Source organism: Sebastes umbrosus, chromosome 22 (assembly GCF_015220745.1).
Source record: "Sebastes umbrosus isolate fSebUmb1 chromosome 22, fSebUmb1.pri, whole genome shotgun sequence".
NCBI classification, from domain to species: domain Eukaryota; kingdom Metazoa; phylum Chordata; class Actinopteri; order Perciformes; family Sebastidae; genus Sebastes; species Sebastes umbrosus.
In genome coordinates this window covers 4,804,503-4,824,492 of record NC_051290.1, presented here as the reverse complement: position 1 = coordinate 4,824,492, position 19,990 = coordinate 4,804,503, and the positions used below count along the sequence as shown (strand labels likewise).

At 41.1% G+C, this 19,990-nt stretch overlaps 1 protein-coding gene and 1 long non-coding RNA gene across 4 annotated transcripts in view; one reads left to right on the top strand and one right to left on the bottom strand.

Annotated features, from left to right (window-relative positions):
* LOC119481298 overlaps positions 1-3,914 on the bottom strand; it is a 27,069-nt gene extending 23,155 nt beyond the window's left edge. Inside the window, exon 1 of one of the 2 annotated variants that reach the window (XR_005205164.1) lies at positions 3,734-3,914. This is a non-coding gene — a long non-coding RNA (uncharacterized LOC119481298). The remainder of the gene's footprint in view (positions 1-3,733) is intronic. The other variant, XR_005205163.1, reaches the window with a different exon arrangement.
* On the top strand, positions 3,397-19,990 carry kiaa0232 (KIAA0232 ortholog). 2 transcript variants are annotated; one of them, XM_037758070.1, is made up of 8 exons: positions 3,397-3,683; positions 8,256-8,828; positions 10,094-10,234; positions 13,160-13,229; positions 13,356-13,440; positions 14,100-17,481; positions 17,658-17,769; positions 18,429-19,990. In XM_037758070.1, the coding sequence occupies exons 2-8, from the start codon at positions 8,592-8,594 to the stop codon at positions 18,443-18,445; spliced, it is 4,044 nt and encodes a 1,347-aa protein (XP_037613998.1). In that variant the 5' UTR covers positions 3,397-3,683; positions 8,256-8,591; the 3' UTR covers positions 18,446-19,990. The 2 variants fall into 2 exon arrangements, with proteins under 2 accessions (XP_037613998.1, XP_037613999.1); XM_037758071.1 differs by lacking the exons at positions 3,397-3,683; positions 8,256-8,828; positions 10,094-10,234 and adding an exon at positions 12,042-12,248.

The following is a 19,990-nucleotide window of genomic DNA, read 5'->3' as shown; positions in this document are numbered from 1 at the left end:
TGTAATATGGTCTAACTGTTGTCTGCTCTGAGGTTGTCAAAATTAGATTTGCACGTGTATAACTAAAACACAAGTTTTAGTTTTTTGTCTCTTGATAAAAGTTTGCAGTCTGGTTTTCTCTACAAGACGCAGCATGACTGCAGTAACAAGTAATTAAAGAGGAGGGGAAGTAGATTGTCAGCATTGCAGATAAAATACATATTTATTATGTTCAGAAGATGTTGATGTACAAGTTTGCTTTCAGTATCTTTGTGAATTGCCTGAGGTGATGGTATACTGGCTGACAGAGTGGCTGGGTGCTAGTGGAAGGGTTGCGCAACGGCAAAGCACAGGAAACAAAACATCACTCAGTCACTGCTACATGCATGTTTGCAATCAGGCTTGCAGACAGAGTCCAGACAGACAGCCGACTGCGGTAAACAGCTTTGGAGACAAGAAAGAGGAACCAGTCATATGGTTTTATTCGGGGCGGAATTTATTTCTCCCTCAAAGATCCCGATTGGTCAATTTAAATAATGCCTTGAGCTGCGATTGGTCTCTTCGTAGGCACGTATTTAAACTCAGTAAAAGGATTAGTGTCGCAAGAAGTGTGTCAACTTAATAGGAATTGCTTAGCTGTCATAATCATAATGAATCCTGACTGTCTAATGATGATGAATAACTTTCATGAGCTCACTCAAAAGATCATCTGTACAACGTGATTAACTTTTATTGTCTGAAACAAACTTAAATGGAGGTGATGAAAAATGCATTTGAATTGAATAAATTATCAACATAGATGCAATTATTTCCAAAATTCACAGCCTATTTTTATAACAAAATATTCTGCTTCAATCCATATTTGTTGGCGTTTAGCCTTTCAAAAACAAAATTTTCTCAGCCTTTCTTAGATACAAGTAAGGGGGCTTCAACATTTTCCAATAACTCCAGTGTTGTAGACTCCAAAAGTCAACATTTATTGAAGAAAGATAGATGTAATCATTTCCAAAATTCACAACATATTTTTTTATAACAAAATATTCTGCTTCAATCGATATTTGTTAGCGTTTAGTCTTTCAAAAACAACATTTTCTCAGCTTTTCTTTGATACAAGTAAGGGGGAGCTTCAAGCAAAATAGGTTGGGAACCACTGCACTATCTGACCTGAGACCCATGTATGCAAACAAAGTAATATCTACACCTACAAAGGATCAGCAGTTAAATTTAATATATATTTGGAAGTTGTGCTACAGCTGACGTTACGTTACCAGCTACATTTTAATGGTGCAACCAGCTTTAGAAAATCATGAAACAAGCTAATAGTTTGAATGAATGAATTTTGCAAGGAATTTAGCCACAGTAGGAACAAATTTACGAATAGCTGGTAAGACACAATCCTGGAACTTTGGATTAAATTGCATTATGTTTTTCTTAGTATTATCTCACGCATTCAGGCTGACGTTAATTGGCCCTTGAGGGCAAAAACAAGGTTATGTCAGGACATGGTGACAATGTAAACAAGTCGGTGTGTGCAGAATACCACATGTCTATTTATCTAGATTGTGAGCTGTGAGTAATAAAAGATTTACCTCAGTTACCCACACTGCGCATGATAACCAGCTTCACCTCACACAGCACTGTGAACTCGTTAAGGTGAAAGCAAAGCTTTGTGGCACGCATTTCTTTCTCAACCTTGCAGGGAAATCACGCAGAGACCTCTCACCCCACCCCCAACCCTTCCCCCGCATCTCGCTAACCCCCTTCCTGGGAGAGGATTACGGGGCATCTTTTAACTGCGCCATCTGCTCCAAATTGACTTTCAGTTAAACGCTGGCAAATGAGAAAGCTGTCAGCGCAAAGAGCGGTGCAGATTTAGATGTCAGTGTGTGTGAATGTTAAGTTGTCGCTGATGTGCTCGTGGTTCATTTGAGATTTTATCAGTGGCGGCGGTGATGATGGTGGAAACCGGCACAACTTCCTCATCGATCAGGCCTCGGTGTTGCAGAGGGTCAATTTGTGTTTGGCCTTTGGCTGCAGAGCTCGGGCTTCCGATAAAGATCAAAAGCCGAACTCAATAATAGTCTGTTGAACGGCCCTGGGGGACCCTGTGAGCTGTAGTAAAATTACAGATACACCGCCACACTTCTACATTCCCTTTGTTTTGTTTTTGCTCTCATGTGCACAGACTCCTGTCATCACCTCTTTTGATCTCTCTCACCCAACATGCACTTAAAGATAAGGTGTGGTAATACAGCAAGGAGGCAATGAAGCATGGAGGTGCATGTGTATATGATGCCAGGAGTGCAAACAGCTGGTCAATAGGCCTCGACTCATCTCGTCCCAGAGGTCATAACCCCGGGGCCAAAGGGCACATGAAGTGTGCCACACAATAGACCCTTGATTGAGGGCAGGTGGTCAGTCTAAAGAATAACCACCACCCCCAACATACATACACACTTTGTTTAGAGCTGTATAAGTTGACGCAATAATAACGCGTTAACGCAAATTTGTTTTAAGGTCCTGTGTGATAGTAAATTAGCTAATAAAGTAATAAGAAGCAATACCTTGGAAGGAGCATTTCCGACAGGGGTTCAGGTGATTGTATTTGATCATCTGTCTGATATATAACAGGAATCTAAACTCAAATTAAATAAATAAATAAATAGATAAATAGATAAATAGTTAAATAAATAAATAAATAAATGAATAAATTTAAAATCAGTGTGGTTGCTTTTTCAAAACTATAACTGAAAAAAGTGGCATTTTCTAAGGACTATAATTACTGGTTCAGTTCCTTCAAGAGGTCGAAAACTCAAAGCTATAGTCATACAAATTGCAAAATTGCACAGAAAAAGTAATCACGAAGTAATAAAATAAAATAAAATAAAATAAATTTAAAACCAGTGTATATAACTATAACTGAAAAAGTGTAATTTTCTACACTTTTTCAGTTATAGTTTTGACAAAGCAACCATACATACAGTGGTTTTAAATTTATTTAATTTAATTTAATTTAATTTAATTTTTAGGGCTTTCTACCTTTCTAAGGTATTTCTGTTGTGGTTTCATTTATACATATTGCTAACTATGTTGATTATGTGTGCATAATTAACATTATATGAAAATACCATCATAAACACATTGTAGAGTAAATAATAATGATTTTGATCAACTGTAATAATTTTGTAATGTGTATATTGTGTCTTTAGACATAGAGTTATATGTGGGTTTTTTTTTACCAAAGAGATGTAATCAAAGTGTAATCCACTCAGTGTTATCCATCATGTGACTTTAGTTTGAGTACAGCTGATAAGAGCACTAGTTTGTGCTTCTGATGCAACACCCCCCCGGCGGAGGAATCAACCCCTACAACGAATAGGACGGGCAGTAGTTCGTCTTGTTGCCTAGATACGAACGCGGAGGGAGCCACAATGAAACTGACTCTCCTGCAGCGGCCATTTTGGCTCCGACTCTTCAGCGTCATCGAGGCGTGACCTTCCTCCGGTCTTGAGCCGGAATGTCGCCGGTTTCCTTGAAGCACTGGACGTGAAAGAAACAGCGCCATTTCTAGTGTCGGCGTCCATGATACGACCGACGCGATGCTACCGCAGCGGATTCCAGAGCAAGAGCTCGGAACGGCCGCGGTAGAGACATAATACCGCCGCTCCGCCTTTAACTGCTCTTTACTTCAGCCCAACGGCAAGGTAGGTACAACAAAACAAGCTTCTTTTGGTGGTGTTTTTAGTGAGCTTACTGTGTTCGCTGTGTGACGATATGGCGTACATTTTGAGAGGGTGAAACGTCTGACAGTTAGCCGCTCCTCCTCCTCCTCCTCCTCGGTCACACCAACAACAAGCCGTACGGGAAGGCTAACGTTGGCTAACGGTCGCTAACGGTCGTTTAAGTAACGTTCGTTTAACCAACGGTCGTTTAAATAACGTTCGTTAAACCAACAGCCGTTTAGACAACGGTCGTTTAACTAACGTTCGCTAACGGTCGTTTTTACCAACGGTCGTTTAGCTAACGGACATCTCTGACCGTTAGCGACCGTTAGCATGGTGGCTCGCTAACTATCTAATGGAGGTCTCTAAATGTCACTGTAGAAGAAGAAGAAGCAACCGTTCACCTGCTCGTTAAACTGTAATCTTAGCGGGGATACATCGTAGTTAACGTTAAATTAACTGTATCTCACGTGAATGATGCATGTTAGGTAACTTTAAACGACAAAATAATAATAATAAACCGCCTGTAACTGTCTCCCTCCTGAGATCAGAAATGCTTCATCCCTGGGTGTTTTCAGTAAAACACCTCAAACAGCACCTGTTCATCAAGGCCTCTGATCTCAGCTGACTCTTCCTACACATCGCTCTTTAATTACTCAGCTGTAGTTTCTCCTCTGTGTTATTTATTAGTATGATTTTGTAAAGTGGTCGGAAGACTAGAAAAGCGCTATATAAATGCAAGTCCATTTACCATTTAAAGCGTCCTTGTGTTTCTGAAAGGCGTTATATAAGTCCAATTTATTATTATTATTATTATTTAATAATTCAAGATTCAAGATGTTTATTGTCACGCCGGTTTTACGGGTACAATCGTGTGAAATGCTTTTTTGCTGGGAAGCTGGGAAGTTATATTACAATTATAAAAGAAAATACTTTGTACAAGTGCATATTAAGAATATAAACAGGCATATTAAGAACATATACAGGCATATTAAGAATATATACAGGCATATTAAGAATATATACAGGCATATTGAGAAAACAGTCATATTAAGAACATATACAGGCATATTGAGAACATATAAAGTCATATTAAGAACATATACAGGCATATTAAGAACATATACAGGCATATTAAGAACATATACAGGCATATTGAGAACATATAGAGTCATATTAAGAACATATACAAACATACAGGCATATTAAGAATATATACAGGCATATACAGGCATATTAAGAATATATACAAACATATACAGGCATATTAAGAACATATACGGGCATATTAAGAATATATACAGGCATATTGAGAACATACAGGCATATTAAGAACATATACAAACATATACAGGCATATTAAGAACATATACAAACATATACAGGCATATTAAGAATATATACAGGCATATTAAGAACATATACAGGCTTATTAAGAACATATACAGGCATATTAAGAACATATACAAACATACAGGCATATTAAGAACATATACAGGCATATTAAGAACATATACAAACATATACAGGCATATTAAGAACATATACATTAAGAACATTTACAGTATATACAGTATAAGATATATTTTTGTGTGAGAAGGTGTCGTATGAATTATCTATTTAAAAGTCTGATGGCCTGGAGGAAAAAACTAATGACACAAGACCAGCAGCTCTTGGTGGCTACTACTAACTGTAGTTAGCTGCTAGCTAACTATCTAATGGAGGACTCTTAATGTCACTGTAGAAGGTAGAAGGACTACCAGTTCCTTCAAGAGGTGGAAAACTCTACTAAAGTAATACAAATAATAAAAATAAAATAAATACATTTAAAATCAGTGCATGTATGGTTGCTTTGTCAAAACTATAGCTGAAAAAAGTGACATTTTCTAAGGACTTTTTTAAGGTATTTCTGTTGTGGTTTAATTTATACATATTGCTGACTGTTGATTATGTGTGTACTCCGTGTAATAAAGCCTAACATATATAACATTATATTCATCAATGATCAACATGCATCATTCACATGCTTTAAAGTTTCAAGTTTAGTTTAGTTTCAAGAGGTGGAAAACTCTACCAAAGTAATAAGAAGAAATAAAATAAAATAAATACATTTAAAAATCGGTGTATGTATGGTTGCTTTGTCAAAACTATAACTGAAAAAGTGGCATTTTCTAAACTCTAAAACATCATCATAAAGTAATGAGAAGAAATAAAATAAAATATATTTAAAACCCGTATATGTATGCAACCATATATACACTGGTTTTAAATGTATTTTATTTAATTTCTTCTCATTATTTTATGATGATTTTTTTTGCGTTAGTATAAAAACAATAATAAATATAACATTATACAGTCGTCAATAAATAAATGTAGTATGTACAATAAATAAATGTAATGTGTACATATGTGCAGTCTATAAAGTGGTATATAGGATGTATAGTGTAAAGTAAGTGTAAAGTGCAAATCTCACGTGAATGATGCATGTTAGGTAACTTTAAACGACAAAATAATAATAATAAACCGCCCTAATAATGACATGAGACCAGCAGCTCTTGCTGGCTACTACTAACTTGGCTAACTTAAGTTAGCTCATCTGAAAACGTCTGACAGTTAGTCTACCTCCTCTTCCCTCGGTCACACAACAACAAGCCGTACGTTAAAGCTAGCTAACGTTAACTAACGGGGCTAGTGTGCATACAAGAAACAGCTGGGGTTGTAGACACTGGTCAGCCATGTTTAGCATTAGCAATTATCGATGCTAACCTTTCAGCTGTTATCCATCTTTATTTAACTGCTCTTCTACGAAAGGATGCTGAAATAGTACGGTTACATACTACAAAACTTCTTATATTGCACCCTTTTTGACGTCTCTATGGGTAACCCCATAATATCCCCACCACTGTTGTGAGTGACGACCAGGCCAGCCAATCAAATCGCCGCAGCCTCCCTTTGCTCTTCACGTCGGTCCCCCTAATCCGCTGCTGCCAATATGAAACACATGCACTTGACAGCAAAGCGTGCAGTTATATACTCAACTACTGGAGTTGTTGCTTGTTTTTGTTGTTTTGTCATGGGTACTAATCCAGGACATATTTGTCTGTATTACTCACTATTAAAACTATGCAGCTGTTTGTTTTGTGGTTGTAATGAAGGGAATAACAACGCAAAGTGGTGTGTCCTGTTTTAGGAGTTTTACCAAGCCTTGCTGTGATCCATCCAGGTGTTTCAAATTGACCACTTCTCCTGTCAGTTAGGCTGTATTCGAAACCTCATACTATACTAGTAGTACGTACTGATTTGGCCAAAATGTAGCATGTAGTATGCAGTGTGCGAACAAGAGCAAAATCTCCAGTATGCATCGGACCAGTCTACCTCGAGTACTGTATCCCACAATGCAAAGCGCTGGAACGGTACAGGCTACGGTTACAACAACAGCAGCCAAAAATGGCTTGTTTTTTACATTTTCATCACGAAATTCACTTCTGAAACATTTTGAGGTGAGAAATCAACTGTGTAGATTTTGAATATTGACAGTTTTACGATATTAGATGGCGAATCGAACATTTGCTCCCAACGTTTTCAGAGTTTAGAAGCTCCACAAACTGCCGTATTACAGCTAGCTAGCGCCTGCCGGGCAGTCACGCTCACAGACCTTTTATTTCCTTGTTGACGGGTAGTTTGTTTAAATACCACAACACAAATGTCCATTATAAATTAACAGGAACCTGTGGTTAGCTGCCTTTTTGGAGTTGAAAAGCTCCGCAATCGCCTGCGGGCGTAGCTTGCTCGCCAGCCGGCCAGTGACGCTCACAAACCGGCTACAGAGCAGCAGGAAGAGGCGAGGGAAAGAGCCGCCTCTAACGGGGCATTTAACATTACTCCAATATCTGTAGGAAGATCAGTCCACTGTTTTGTTAAAAACAAAAAAAAAAGCAGTTTGAGTAAATATTGTCCATCAATGTTTTATATTTCCCGTCTCCCCTCGTTGATGATCCTGTTTATCTCACTTCACTATGAGCTGTTAGAATAAATAGTTTAAACCTGCTGTATCTTATAAAGTAAATAAACATAACATAAACAAAAAAATCACATAAATATATATTTTGAGGAAAATGCACATCACCTTGTTCACCTGTTTATCACTTTAAAGAGGACTTGCCACCATAATAAGTGATCATGAGTGTGACTGTTGTCTGCATTATTTAAAGAGCTCATGCTCTCTCAGGAGCCCATTAGCTTGCTGGTAAGCAGGGCTATGAACAGTCGGACTACATCCTTTGGGAGAAGGAACAAGATTTATATGCTGTGTAGGATCTGTCATAACATTTGTCTCCCTGTTACTCTCCCTTTTTAAAATCAAGGAAAATATAATTTACATTCCTAAAACACTGACCTCGTCCCTCCATGCATTTTTTTTAAATATAAAGAAGCCTTGATTCTTGCTGTTTGGCTCTGTGATGGAGTTGTGAATAAGGTCTTTGACTATATCTTTGTTTTTTCAAATGCTTGCATTGAATGTTGAGAAACTGACGCATGTTTGCTCTGTTTCAGGTTGTGCCGGTGAAGTAAGACGTAGCCCCAACATGGACCCCTCCGACTGAGACGCAAACACGTCCTGTGTTTTGCCCAGCAGCTGAGATCTATCAGCAGCATAAGCCATGCCTGACGAGTAAAAGCCCCATTTTGCTCAAAGCAATAATAAAAAAAAAAATCATCCTACATGCCTCCCCATGTAGAGCCCCTTCAGTGCGTCCTTCTGGAGTGACTGCCCCCCTCTTCCCAAGGTTCTGCCTCGTCCTCTCTCTGTACCCTTCTCCACCGACCACCCTACAGTAACTACCCATCACAATGCTGCTTCACCTGAGAATGGCCAACACCTGAGGTCCCATGCGTCCAGTGAGCACCGATTCAGACGGTCCTGCTCCTCCTGAAAACCTCTCTTGCCCCTTCCCCCTCGTGGGCCCCCTGCCTGCCTCAGAGATGTCCCTGCTCCAGTCGCTGGGTCCAGTACAAAGCTGGCTCGGCCAGGAGCTTGAGAAGTGCGGGATTGATGCCATGATTTACACCCGCTACGTCCTCAGCCTTCTCCTGCATGACAGTTACGACTATGACCTGCAGGACCAGGTGGGCTCCTAAAACCTTAAAGAAATATTCCTAGTCAAGACAAAAAGCTTAGAAAATTATTGTTTATGTTTTTGCATTGTCAAATGAGTGGGCAGTGGGCTTTACTCAGGAAGGGAAGTTAGTGTTTGAATATAATGGCCTCGTTAGAGGAAGACATCAATTTGCCAGGAGAGGTTAACAATGGGGCTTTTATTTCACATCATGGCACTTGTACCACTAACTAAACTGACATAAGGCCCTTTTCACACAGAGATTCCTCCATAAAGAAGTAAAGAAGATCCGCCATTACGCTGGCTTTGCTTTTTTTTTTACACTGAACCAAACAACGGTGGCGTAGTGTGTGTGATTTTTAGGTAGCATACCGGCATTCTCGGACCAAAAGAGACGTGACTTGTAACACAATAATCCCACCGATGTCAGCTTGGCTCGGCAACTATCTCTGCTGCCAGCTTAAGCTGGGCATATACTGTACGATTTTAGCCCATTTCTGGCCTGAATTTTTAACCGCATGACTCATTTTAGAGTCGGACTGAATTTCAGCTTCGTCAGGAGTCGTTTGCCGTGCAGCGTACGGGGGGACCGAGGACCGGTTAACGTCTTCCTAGCCACAGCGAGTCCATATAACGTTACGCTGCTGCCTCTTTTTTAGACATTTCAGCGGACAGCATGGTACAGATGATCAAGACGTTTCTGCCTTGTTAGCATTGTGACCCGTACAGACCTCTGCTAGCAAACAAACTTTACCTGCCTCGGAGCTTTCAAACCAATCTTTATTGACCACTGTCAACAGCCAGAACGGCCCGCAGGAGCCATCCGGTCTTGTTTTTTTTTTCTATTTTATACGTACAGTGTGAGCACTAAGGTCGTGGCTGACGATCGGACTGTATAGTGTGAGCACATAAATTGTGAGCTTTGGCTTCACATCACAATCAATCTACTCGTACAGTATGAGTAGGAATTACACAACAACATTTCTAAACTCGTATAGAGTATGCCCAGCTTTAGCGGCGGAGCAACAAGGCTCCTACATTCTGTGTTCATACCTTTCATGCAGAACGGCGAAGCTGAATAACGACGTAACATTCCCACCACCAACAGGCTGTGTGAAAGGAGCTATATGCAGTTTGTGTGCTAATAGTTATGGTATATAAGCCTGTATAGAAATGTTTATACACATTTATTATATAATTTGTGTAATCTTTCTATGTTTTTTAAAAGGGTTGTTTCACTGTTTAACACTAACCTTTCTCCGTTTGTTGTGAAAGGAAAACGACATCTTCTTGGGCTGGGAGAAGGGAACTGGGAAGAAATGGGGCAAGAGCAAGAAGAAAGGAGGGACCGACCTGAGTCTTGAGGAAATGAAGAAGCAAGCCGCTGTGCAATGCCTCCGCTCTGCATCTGATGAAGTAAGCATCATTATCATTCAGCCTGACTGTTGTAATCTGTTACAACATACTGTTTTTTTCCTGTAGTGTAAAATAATCATTAACTTAAATCACTTAAGCTTTGGAGGAATGCAAAAAAAAACATTACAGGAAGCAGGAACTGTTTCATCTTATATGAAACTTTTGAATGAAAAAGCATTCTGAACACAGGAGGCATGTCAACAATGTGTTACAGTAGTATTCCTTGTTTGTCAAGGTGCAGTCATGCAGATATTAATTGCATAACTCTCGGTGAATAGACACTGAATAAAGCTATGTCAGTGTGGGGGGCTAAAGCATTGAACAAGGGAAGAGCTTCATTGTACATGCATCGTCACCTCATTTGCCTGGGTGGCCACACCTTCAGTTCATTGGAAAGGTTATATTAAGGTCAGCAGTTTAAAGTTTTTCCTTGCATCATATGCATGTAATAGGGGTGTAATGATACATTTTTTGCCAGATAAAATATTTATTTTGAAATAAATAGCTGCACGGTGGTGCAGTGGTTAGCACTGGCGCCTCACAGCTAGAGGGTTGCAGGTTCGAATCCAGCTTGGGACCCTTCTGTGTGGAGTTTGCATGTTCTCCCTGTGTTAGCGTGGGTTTTCTCCGGGTACTCCGGTTTCCTCCCACAGTCCAAAGACATGTAGGTTAGGTTAATTGTGGACTCTAAATTGCCCGTAGGTGTGAATGTGAGCGTGAATGGTTGTCTGTCTATATGTGTTAGCCCTGCGATGGACTGGCGATCTGTCCAGGGTGTACCCTGCCTTCGCCCAATGTCGGCTGGGATCGGCTCCAGCCCCCTCGCGACCCCTAACGGGATAAGCGGTTGCAGATGGATGGATGGATGGATGGATGGAAATAAATATAAAAATAAATTAATTATGCATATAAACAAGTAAACACAACGATTAATGGCAAATGCATACACCTTTTATTTGGAAAATAATAAAAAGTACAACTTAAGGACCCGCTGCTTCAGTTCTCAAGATACAAGGTAGTGCAACAAAAAATTAAATAAACCAACCTCTATTCAAGTTAAATGAACAGCGGTTTAACCTGCTGCTTCTGTTCTCATTTTCAATATAAACAGTAGAGCAATAATATTGGCGTCTCAGTAGGTGCGTAGAAAGATTGGTCGTGTTGCCGTTGCATTTTATCTGGCTGTTGCATATTCTGAAAACAATTAGTGTTTTATCAAGGACTCCCTTTTGTGCAAAAGCCAAAATGTTTCCACACGCTGGAACTCAAACACGGCTTGAAAATCTCTTGCTCGTCTGGCTCTTCCCCGCCATCAGCCATCCTTCGTTTTGTTGTCATCTTTCTGAGATGCGCTGCTGGCGCATGTCGATGGCGTCATACACAGGGAGAGTGAACCGGAGTAACGTTTAACATTTCTTTACTGTTAAAAGTGCTAAAAAATAATACATCCATATAACGTCTGTCATGCTTAAATACAAGGTGCAAATTCTTAGTATCGATACAATCGATTATTCACCTTGCAAATCGATTTTAGACCGATATACGTTCCCCATGAAGGACAACTTGCTGAGTACCTAGTTGGATCGCAGGAATATAAATCAATACATCAATGTAGTGGATGAATCGTTACACCTCTAGCATGTAAGCATATATCCTAGAAGTATACTCATTTTCTTCCATACCCTTTGTGTGATTGAAGAAGCGACTGAGAGACATGCTGACATTTTTCGTCAGTGGCCAGCAGTAGTAAGGGAGGTGTGATTTAGTTGAGAATGACACAACATAAAGCTGGAGGGGGAGGGTAGGGGGGAAGGGTCTGCAAGGCAAGAGGAGGAGTGTTGAGCTCCTCTCCGGGGACTGGATTCTGCAGTCTATTTTTTAACCAGCACACGCTGCACAGGATTGCAGCAGTGAGCAGCGGAGTCGGTCGGCTTGTCAGCTGACCGGCATTAGCACAATGATGCAAGAGGAAATACGGGGCAGGAGAAAACTTTGCTTTTCATGAGGTGGCATGGTAAGGAATATTATTTTCTGGTAGAGTGAACAGGAAACGAGCGAGCCAAAGTGTGTGTGTGGCTGGACTGGTGCTGAGGAGCAGCTATGTTGTGATTTGTTTGTTGCCATTTGACTACTCCGATCTACGCTTGTTTATTTCAAACCCATGTTGTTTGTGTGTTTTTCATGCTCAACGTGAGAAGGTGGCACAGGATAAACAGGATATGTAGTAAATGTTCAGTGTCTCAGAACATAGTGAGGCAATCACTCGCCCTGTTGCTTATCCCTTTTTATTTTATTTTATTTTTTTTTTAAAGCATTTCTGCACCGTAGCTAAATATAGCACAGTCATGGCTGAGCATGCCTAAGCTCTCACAAGTCAGCTGGCTTGACTTGTGTCAACCTCATGCCTTTCATTCTTTCTTTTGGGTCACATTAGGGGTCAATGTAGCTTTTGGGAACTCTTTCTTACCTAAGGCTATTGGATCTCGTCAGTCATGTTTTGCAGTAAGAAAAAGAAATTCTTCTGTGTTTAAGTCATCGCTTGTTTTTTTTGCATCTTTTTTGTCAGATGCTAGTGCTGGTACTCAGTGCCCCCCTTAAAATACCTGGGCAGGATTTTGATAAGTAAACTGATCTCTACAATAAATCACTACCATGTAGTATCAGTAACCATGATATTGACATTTTCATCAGTCATTCCTGTTCTATAGTAAGGTGTGCCATTTCATTAGACAAAGTCTTCAGATGACAACTTTTGCCAAACACGTTAGTATGTTGGAATGTGCTCAGACCAATCCCAACTATTGTTCAAGCTCCTGTTTGTCATGTTCACAGGTATATGAGTACATCATGTGATTGATATCAGCCGTTCGTGATATTTAGTTTGAGTTCTCAAAAATCTGTTTCTTGTCTTTCTCATTTGTGCAGAACTCTGGAATTGAGAGCCTGGTTGAAGAGCTTTGCTCTAAACTAAAGGACATCCAAAACAAACAGAAAGGTTTGGCTAATACCCTTTTTATTATCATATTTAGAACTTTTTGATTAAGAAATAGGAAGAAGTTGAACAATAATATCTTATCTTATCTTTGATAAGGTGTCTTAATGTTTCTTTTCTTTTTTACAGAGGAAAAACAGATTCAAAAGAAATCTGATGGCTCTCAGTCTCCAGAGCGAGCTGAGTCCCCCTCTTCAAAGGACCAGGTGGAAATGTAAGCTACAGTGGATCTGTGAATATGTGTATTTACCAGGGTTGTCAATCGATTAAAATATTTAATTGCGCTTAATCGCATTATTGTCCATAGTTAATTGCGATTAATCACCCATTTTTTTATCTGTTCAAAATGTACCTTAAAGAGAGATTTGCTACATATTTAATACTCTTATCAACATGGACAAATATGCTTTATGCAAATGTATGTATATATTTATTATTGGAAATCAATTAACAACACAATATAATGTCAAATATTGTCCAGAAACCTTCACAGGTACTGCATTTAGCATAAAGAAATATGCTCAAATCATCACATGGCAAACTGCAGCCCAACAGGCAACAACAGCTGTCAGTGTGCTGACTTGACTATGACTTGCCCCAAAACGGAATGTGATTATCATAAAGTGGGCATGTCTGTAAAGGGGCTTTAAAACCTTGCCCGCTACAACCTAAAAATCTCAAGTTGCGTTAATGTGTTAAAGAATTAGTGGCGTTAAAACAAATTTGCGTTAATGCGTTATTATTATCACGTTAACTTTGACAGCCCTAGTATTTCCAAAAAGTGTCTGCAGAACACACCCACATTCACACATTAAACTCTATGGCCATGAGTGCATTTAAATCAAGTTTTCTCTCTGTCTGTTGTGACTGCAGGTATTATGAAGCCTTTCCTCCTTTGTCAGAGAAACCTGTTTGTCTCCAAGAGATCATGACAGTGTGGAACAAGGCTAAAGCCCTCGCATACTCAAGCTCATCATCCTCTGCAGCCCCACAGACCAGCACAGATACCTCTTCCCCAAAAGATTGCAACAGTGAAGGTGAGGCTGCAAAGGAGCGAAACCTCGAAGCATGTGGTACCATCACTACTGTGACCAACGAGAGAGGCCAGCAACGACGAAGCAAGAAAGAGAAAGAAAATCGATACCATAGTGGCGCAGCAGCGGAGGAGAAATCTACCGTCCACTCGAAGAGACAGACGAGACACAGATCTGAGGGCAAATACAGACCCAGGTCCTGGTCTTCTGGCTCTAGTGAGGCGGGCTCAAGCTCAAGTGGGAACCAGGGTGACGTGAAGTCATCCAGAAGCAAGGCAGTTAGAATAAGGCACAAATCCAGAGAGGCTGCAAAGAATAAGAGAACACGCAACAGCGGGCAGGTGAAGCTGCAGGTGAAGGTAATCGACAAGGAGGAGCGAAGAAACACAGGAGGGAGCAGTAGCAGCGCCACTGGAGGCGCTGCCAAACAACCACAGCTTTACAAAAAGGGGAAGAGACCTCTGAAGGAGATTCGTAAAGATCCAGGCTGGAAGGAGGCAAAAGAGTCCGGAGCTGAGGCCAGAGATAAAAAGGAATACATGGAGGAGCCACTTTGGTACACTGAGCCCATCACAGAGTATTTTGTACCTTTCAGCAGCAGACAAAGCAAGCTGGAAACAAAATATCGAAACAAGGTGGACTCTCCCGATGGCTTTGCTTTGTCAACCGACATGGAGAGGCTGCCGGAGAGGATCCAGGGAATCTGCATTGCCAACGAGAGCTACCAGAGAGCATACCTAGCGGCAGGCTCGTTTGTGGATGGGCACTTTGTGGAAGGGCCTGACGACGCAGAAGATGAAACTGTTGAACTCACTGGGACCTCAAGCTGCCCTCAGCCAGAGGATGGTAGAGATTTAGATGACAAGCATCTGTCTGAATTCACTCACTTCTATGAAGTTGACATTTATCAATCCATATTGGATACTAGTGCCTCAGACTCTATACATGAGAGTCGGATCTTAAGCATGATTCGACAAAAAAGCAAAGAGCAAAGAGACGTTGAGGCAGAATGTTGTTTAGTGTTAGATGGCCTTGAGCAGCAAGGGAAAAGTGCAATACGGGCAGACTCGCAGGAAGCTTCGGGATCTGTTGGATTCTTAATGGAGGATCTTGAAAACATGGCTCAAGTGTGGGGATGTTATTCACCATCTACTTCAGAAGATATAGACGGAGAAAGCTTCATCGGAGACTCTCCGATCCGACTCTCCCCCCTCCTCGATAGTGTTTCGTTCACCCTGAGCAAACTATCTGGAAATCTGGAGGAGCCACCTGTCCCTGAAGCCACCAGTGAACCATCCGCTTTGAACTCATCCTGCTTCTCTCTTTTCGAGCTGCAGTATGACAGCCCCACTTTTCCTTTTCCCCGCGACTCACTCACTGTTGGTCACGAAAACAACACCGATTCTAGTAGCTGTCTCGACCCACATTCTAATAAACAGTCTCGTTTGCTAATATGGACCAAAAATAGTGCCTTTGACGAAACTGAACACTGTTCTAACCTTTCAACACGAACTTGCAGTCCGTGGTCACATTCGGAGGAGACTCGTTCAGACAACGAGCAAGGAAACGTCCCGACAGAGGATGCTGCTCAAATTGGCAACGAAGAGATTGATTGTATAATCCCTCCTCTCTCTGGTACATATCTGGAGGATGAGATCTTGGATTTTTTGCAAGCAGACTCCGGCCGTAAGTGTGAGGAGGTCAGCGTTAGTACAGCGTCCAATCAGACCTTCACCAAAAAATCTAAATTGGAGTCCATTTGTGGCATAGCATTGGAAAAGGATGAGAGTAAACAGTACAGCACTGGCATGTTTTCGGACAACACAAACCAACACAGTGATGACTACAGCTCAGGGATAATAAAGGACATTTGGACTGCAATAGGAGAAGACAAATCTGTAATGTCAAAGCAAGGAGCAGAGAAACCAAGCGAGGGGCTATTCACCGATGAGTCAGGCGGTTACTGCTGCAGCTGTCTGGAGGTGCAGGCAAAAGGAGTTCCACTTCAGGGACCTGAGAAAAAAGCAGTGCAGCGGTCAGAGTATCACCTTTGGGAAGGCAAGAAAGAAAACCAGGACTTAGCCAAAAACAAACTCTCCAAGGTAGATGGTGCTGGGGATTACATGACTCCGTCCAAGCCCTGGGACTTGAACTCTGACAAGGAGAACACTTCATTCATCCTCGGAGGGGTGTATGGAGAGTTGAAGACACTAAGTGGCGATAAGAATTGGGCTGTCGTGCCGCCAAGTGACACCCAAGACAGCCTGCTACAGTGTGCCGCTGCAGCCGCATCTGCTTCCAGCTCCGACATGCTCACCATCACTGGCACAGATGTGTTCATGAACACTGGCAGCTGCTTTGCCCCCGGACACAGGCCCCTGTGGAGGCCTCTGGTGTCCTTTGGGCAGAGTGACCAGGCCATTAAAGGAGGTGGAGATGGATTGAATAAGGGATTTTCTTTCATCTTCCATGAAGATTTGCTTGGATCGTACGGTGGCTTGCACAGCGAGGAGCAAGGTTTAGAATACCCGTTCGCATCCTTCAACCTGAACAATCCCTTCTCTCAAGTCCTCCATGTTGAGTGTTCCTTTGAGCCTGAGGACATGGCTTCGTTCAGTCCGGGGTTCAAGCCCAAATCTATCCTGTGCTCGGACTCCGAGAACGAAGCCTTCCACCCACGAATATATGGCATCAACCGGACGCAGTACAGGGCCATTCGCATTTCCCCCAGGACTCATTTCCGACCAATATCGGCCTCCGAGTTATCTCCCGGTGGAGTGAGTGACTCAGAGGCCGAGACTGACAAAGAGGAGATGAGTTTTCCCGTCCCGGCGCCGGTGGACGTCTTTGAGGATCCTCAGGCAGATCTCAAACCTCTGGAGGAGGATGCAGAATGCGAGGGCCCTTATTACGGGAAGTCAGAACTGGAATCTGGTAAATTCTTACCCAGATTAAAGAAGTCTGGCATGGAGAAGAGTGCCCAGACCTCTCTGGATTCACAGGAGGGTTCCAGTACCCTCCTGCCAATTGCTGAGCAAGAGATTTGCTTAGACTGCAAAACGGCAGAAGCTGCATCGACTGCAGGTGGACAGACTGACGTCTCTGTCGGCAAGATTCAAAAGGAGGAATCTTCAGGAGAAACGCAGTCCTGTTTATCTCCACCAGCAGGTCAGATCCCCAAGTATGGGATTGCTTATGACTTTGTTGGAGATGTGCCAGAGGTGAGTGTTTTTTTTGTTTTTTTTAAATCATCTCCTATCAATATTTTGTGATCAGTGAGCTAGAGAATTTGAACTAAAGTGTCGGCCTAACCACACAGCGTTTCATAATCTTGTCATCAGCTGCAAAATGTGTTCCACCTGCAACTCACTAACCACTTCTCGTTTGTCTTGTTTAGTTCCCTCTGTTAAATATAAGTGGACAGGGAGGAGGAACTGGCAACCAGCAAGACGAGTGCTGGTGGCAGAACACACTCTGTTCCCCCCTTTTCCCTGGATCTCAGTGTACAGGTAAACATATTTTAAATTTTACCATTTTTATTGACAGTAGTATCTTGCAGCAACCAGCGGCACAGTTAATGTTTTTCATGTGACCGTTCAGATTCTTTGTCCCAAATAGGAATTTCAGCTTGATTGCCACTGGAGATGTTTTCCTAAACTCCCCCAGTAGCCATTACCAAAAAAATAGGGATACTATTTAAATAGCTCACATATTTTGATGGCTGTGATAGTAGATGCTGTGTACAGATCTGTCTCCAGGATCTTAAAGGGATGGTTTGGATTTTTTTAAGTAGGGTTTGTGTGACGCACTTATCCATAGTCAGTGTATTACCAAGAGTAGATGGAGTTTGGAGAAACGTAGCTGCTAAGTTAACGCTCCCGGACGGGTGAACTAGGGACTCCTGTCAACGAATATCTGTTGTGCTCCTGCAGCTGGTACATCGCTGCATGCGAGGCCCTAATCTTATCAGTTAACGGTTAATAATCGGTTGACGAGGGTCAGTTATCGGTTAAGAACATTTTTCAAAATGAGCATCCCTGAGTGATATACATTTTGGTCATATCACCCGCCCCTAGCATGAGTTAAAGGAAGCAACAGTACAGTGAACAGTCTGGTGCAGCGTGGATAGTTTAACTAACCATTTTTCCTGACTTCTTTCTCCCTCCAGGGAGCAGCAACATTTGACTACTCCAGTTTTGCGGAGGACACCTGTCAGAGAGAAGGAAACCCTCCTCTCCTTTTTGTGACTGGACCTCTACCAGCAATGATTCAGGGTCATCTCAGAGCTGGAAAACCTAATGTAGGCTAATTTTCTGACACACCCCTCCAAAAAAAAAAAAAAAAAAACCCACACATAACCCTGCTGGTTTTCATTTACTAACTTAAAAAAAAACCTTGTGTAATCAACAATCAGATCAACAAAAAGTGAGAGAAAATAGGAAAACTCAAAAAATATGTTCTGTCTTTGAGTGATGCGATGTGCAGACATGCATTTTAGGCATTTTTAGAATTTGTTTCATTTGATTCTTCTGTACACTGGTCCTCATTCAAAGTCTCACAGTTTAGGTAGTAGGGACAATCTTTTGTTCTATCCTCGTCAGTTTTGTTCCCACCTGTTTTGCTTTTGAGCTAGGATACTGGTAGTCGGTGGTATCTGAATGGTTGTGCATGTACGTTCGTCCAGCCAGTCTCACTCCTCTTTTTTCTAGTTGTGTGAAAACGACTGCTCTCGCGTCCTCTACTTTCCATCTTGTGTTCAGAAAGATAATATAAAGGATGTTGAGATTTTTTTTTGGAGTTGTGTAAGAATTTGAGAGTTTAATTTAAATAGTTTGTTTGGATGACTTTCTGAATGTGAAGTAGAGAATGTGTGCAGCTTTTTCTTCTCAAAATATCCCGAAATTCCCCCCATGTGTGAAAAGTTATCATAAAATGAGTCTGATTTTTTTGAATGGTGATAGTCTTACAAAAGCTAGTAGTAGACATAGTATGGTTTGTGAGGCTAAAATACTAAAAAAAAATAAAAAACAGGAAATCAAAAAGGAGTTTTGTTGGAAAAAAATACTAATAATCTACTTGAAATGCAATGCTGTAAAAGAATTTGAGAAAAAAGAAAAAAAAAAAGTTTGTGTTTTGGGGTAAAAAGACCCATCATGAAAAAGACTACAGCCATTTCTGCAGACACCTGTGTGTGTTGCAACCGAATTGTTTTAATTTTTTTTTGTAATTTCTATGGTACAGACTATTTGGTGCTATAAATATGTTCAAAACTATTTTGAAGTTGCAGTTCCATAATAATGGCTGTGTCAAGTAGACGGCATAGTTTTGTTTGTAGTCCAGACAGTCAGACTCCATGAATATCTTTTTGCGGAAAAATTGTGAAAAGAAGAAAAAAAAGAAAAAAAAGTTTCGCCTGATCGCGGCTCTTGCTTAATGTGGCTTGGTTTTCATTTTAAGGTAACCTCTTAGTTGTCAGGCCTGTAACAGAAATACTTGCAGGTATTAAAAACACACATCTATTCAGTTACTTGTCCCCAAGCAGGAAGGACAAAATCAGCATCGACTGATTGTCCGTGCTGCAACTAAACAAAAATATAACAAGTGGCGGGGGTGGTCAAACCAAAAACATGGCATCATTACACTAAGGTACAAATGATTTTTTTTTTTTTTTTTTTTCCATATGAGGTGTGTTTTTATTTTGTTTTTGGTTTACAATATATCTTGTTGAAA

What these genes read in the sequence shown, in the direction of transcription:
- kiaa0232 (XM_037758070.1), top strand. Translation starts at nt 8,592, where the DNA reads ATGCGTCCAGTGAGCACCGATTCAGACGGTCCTGCTCCTCCTGAAAAC. An exon ending in ACTATGACCTGCAGGACCAG is followed by an intron (nt 8,829 to 10,093) that starts GTGGGCTCCTAA and finishes TTGTTGTGAAAG; the next exon opens with GAAAACGACATCTTCTTGGG. An exon ending in TCCGCTCTGCATCTGATGAA is followed by an intron (nt 10,235 to 13,159) that starts GTAAGCATCATT and finishes TCATTTGTGCAG; the next exon opens with AACTCTGGAATTGAGAGCCT.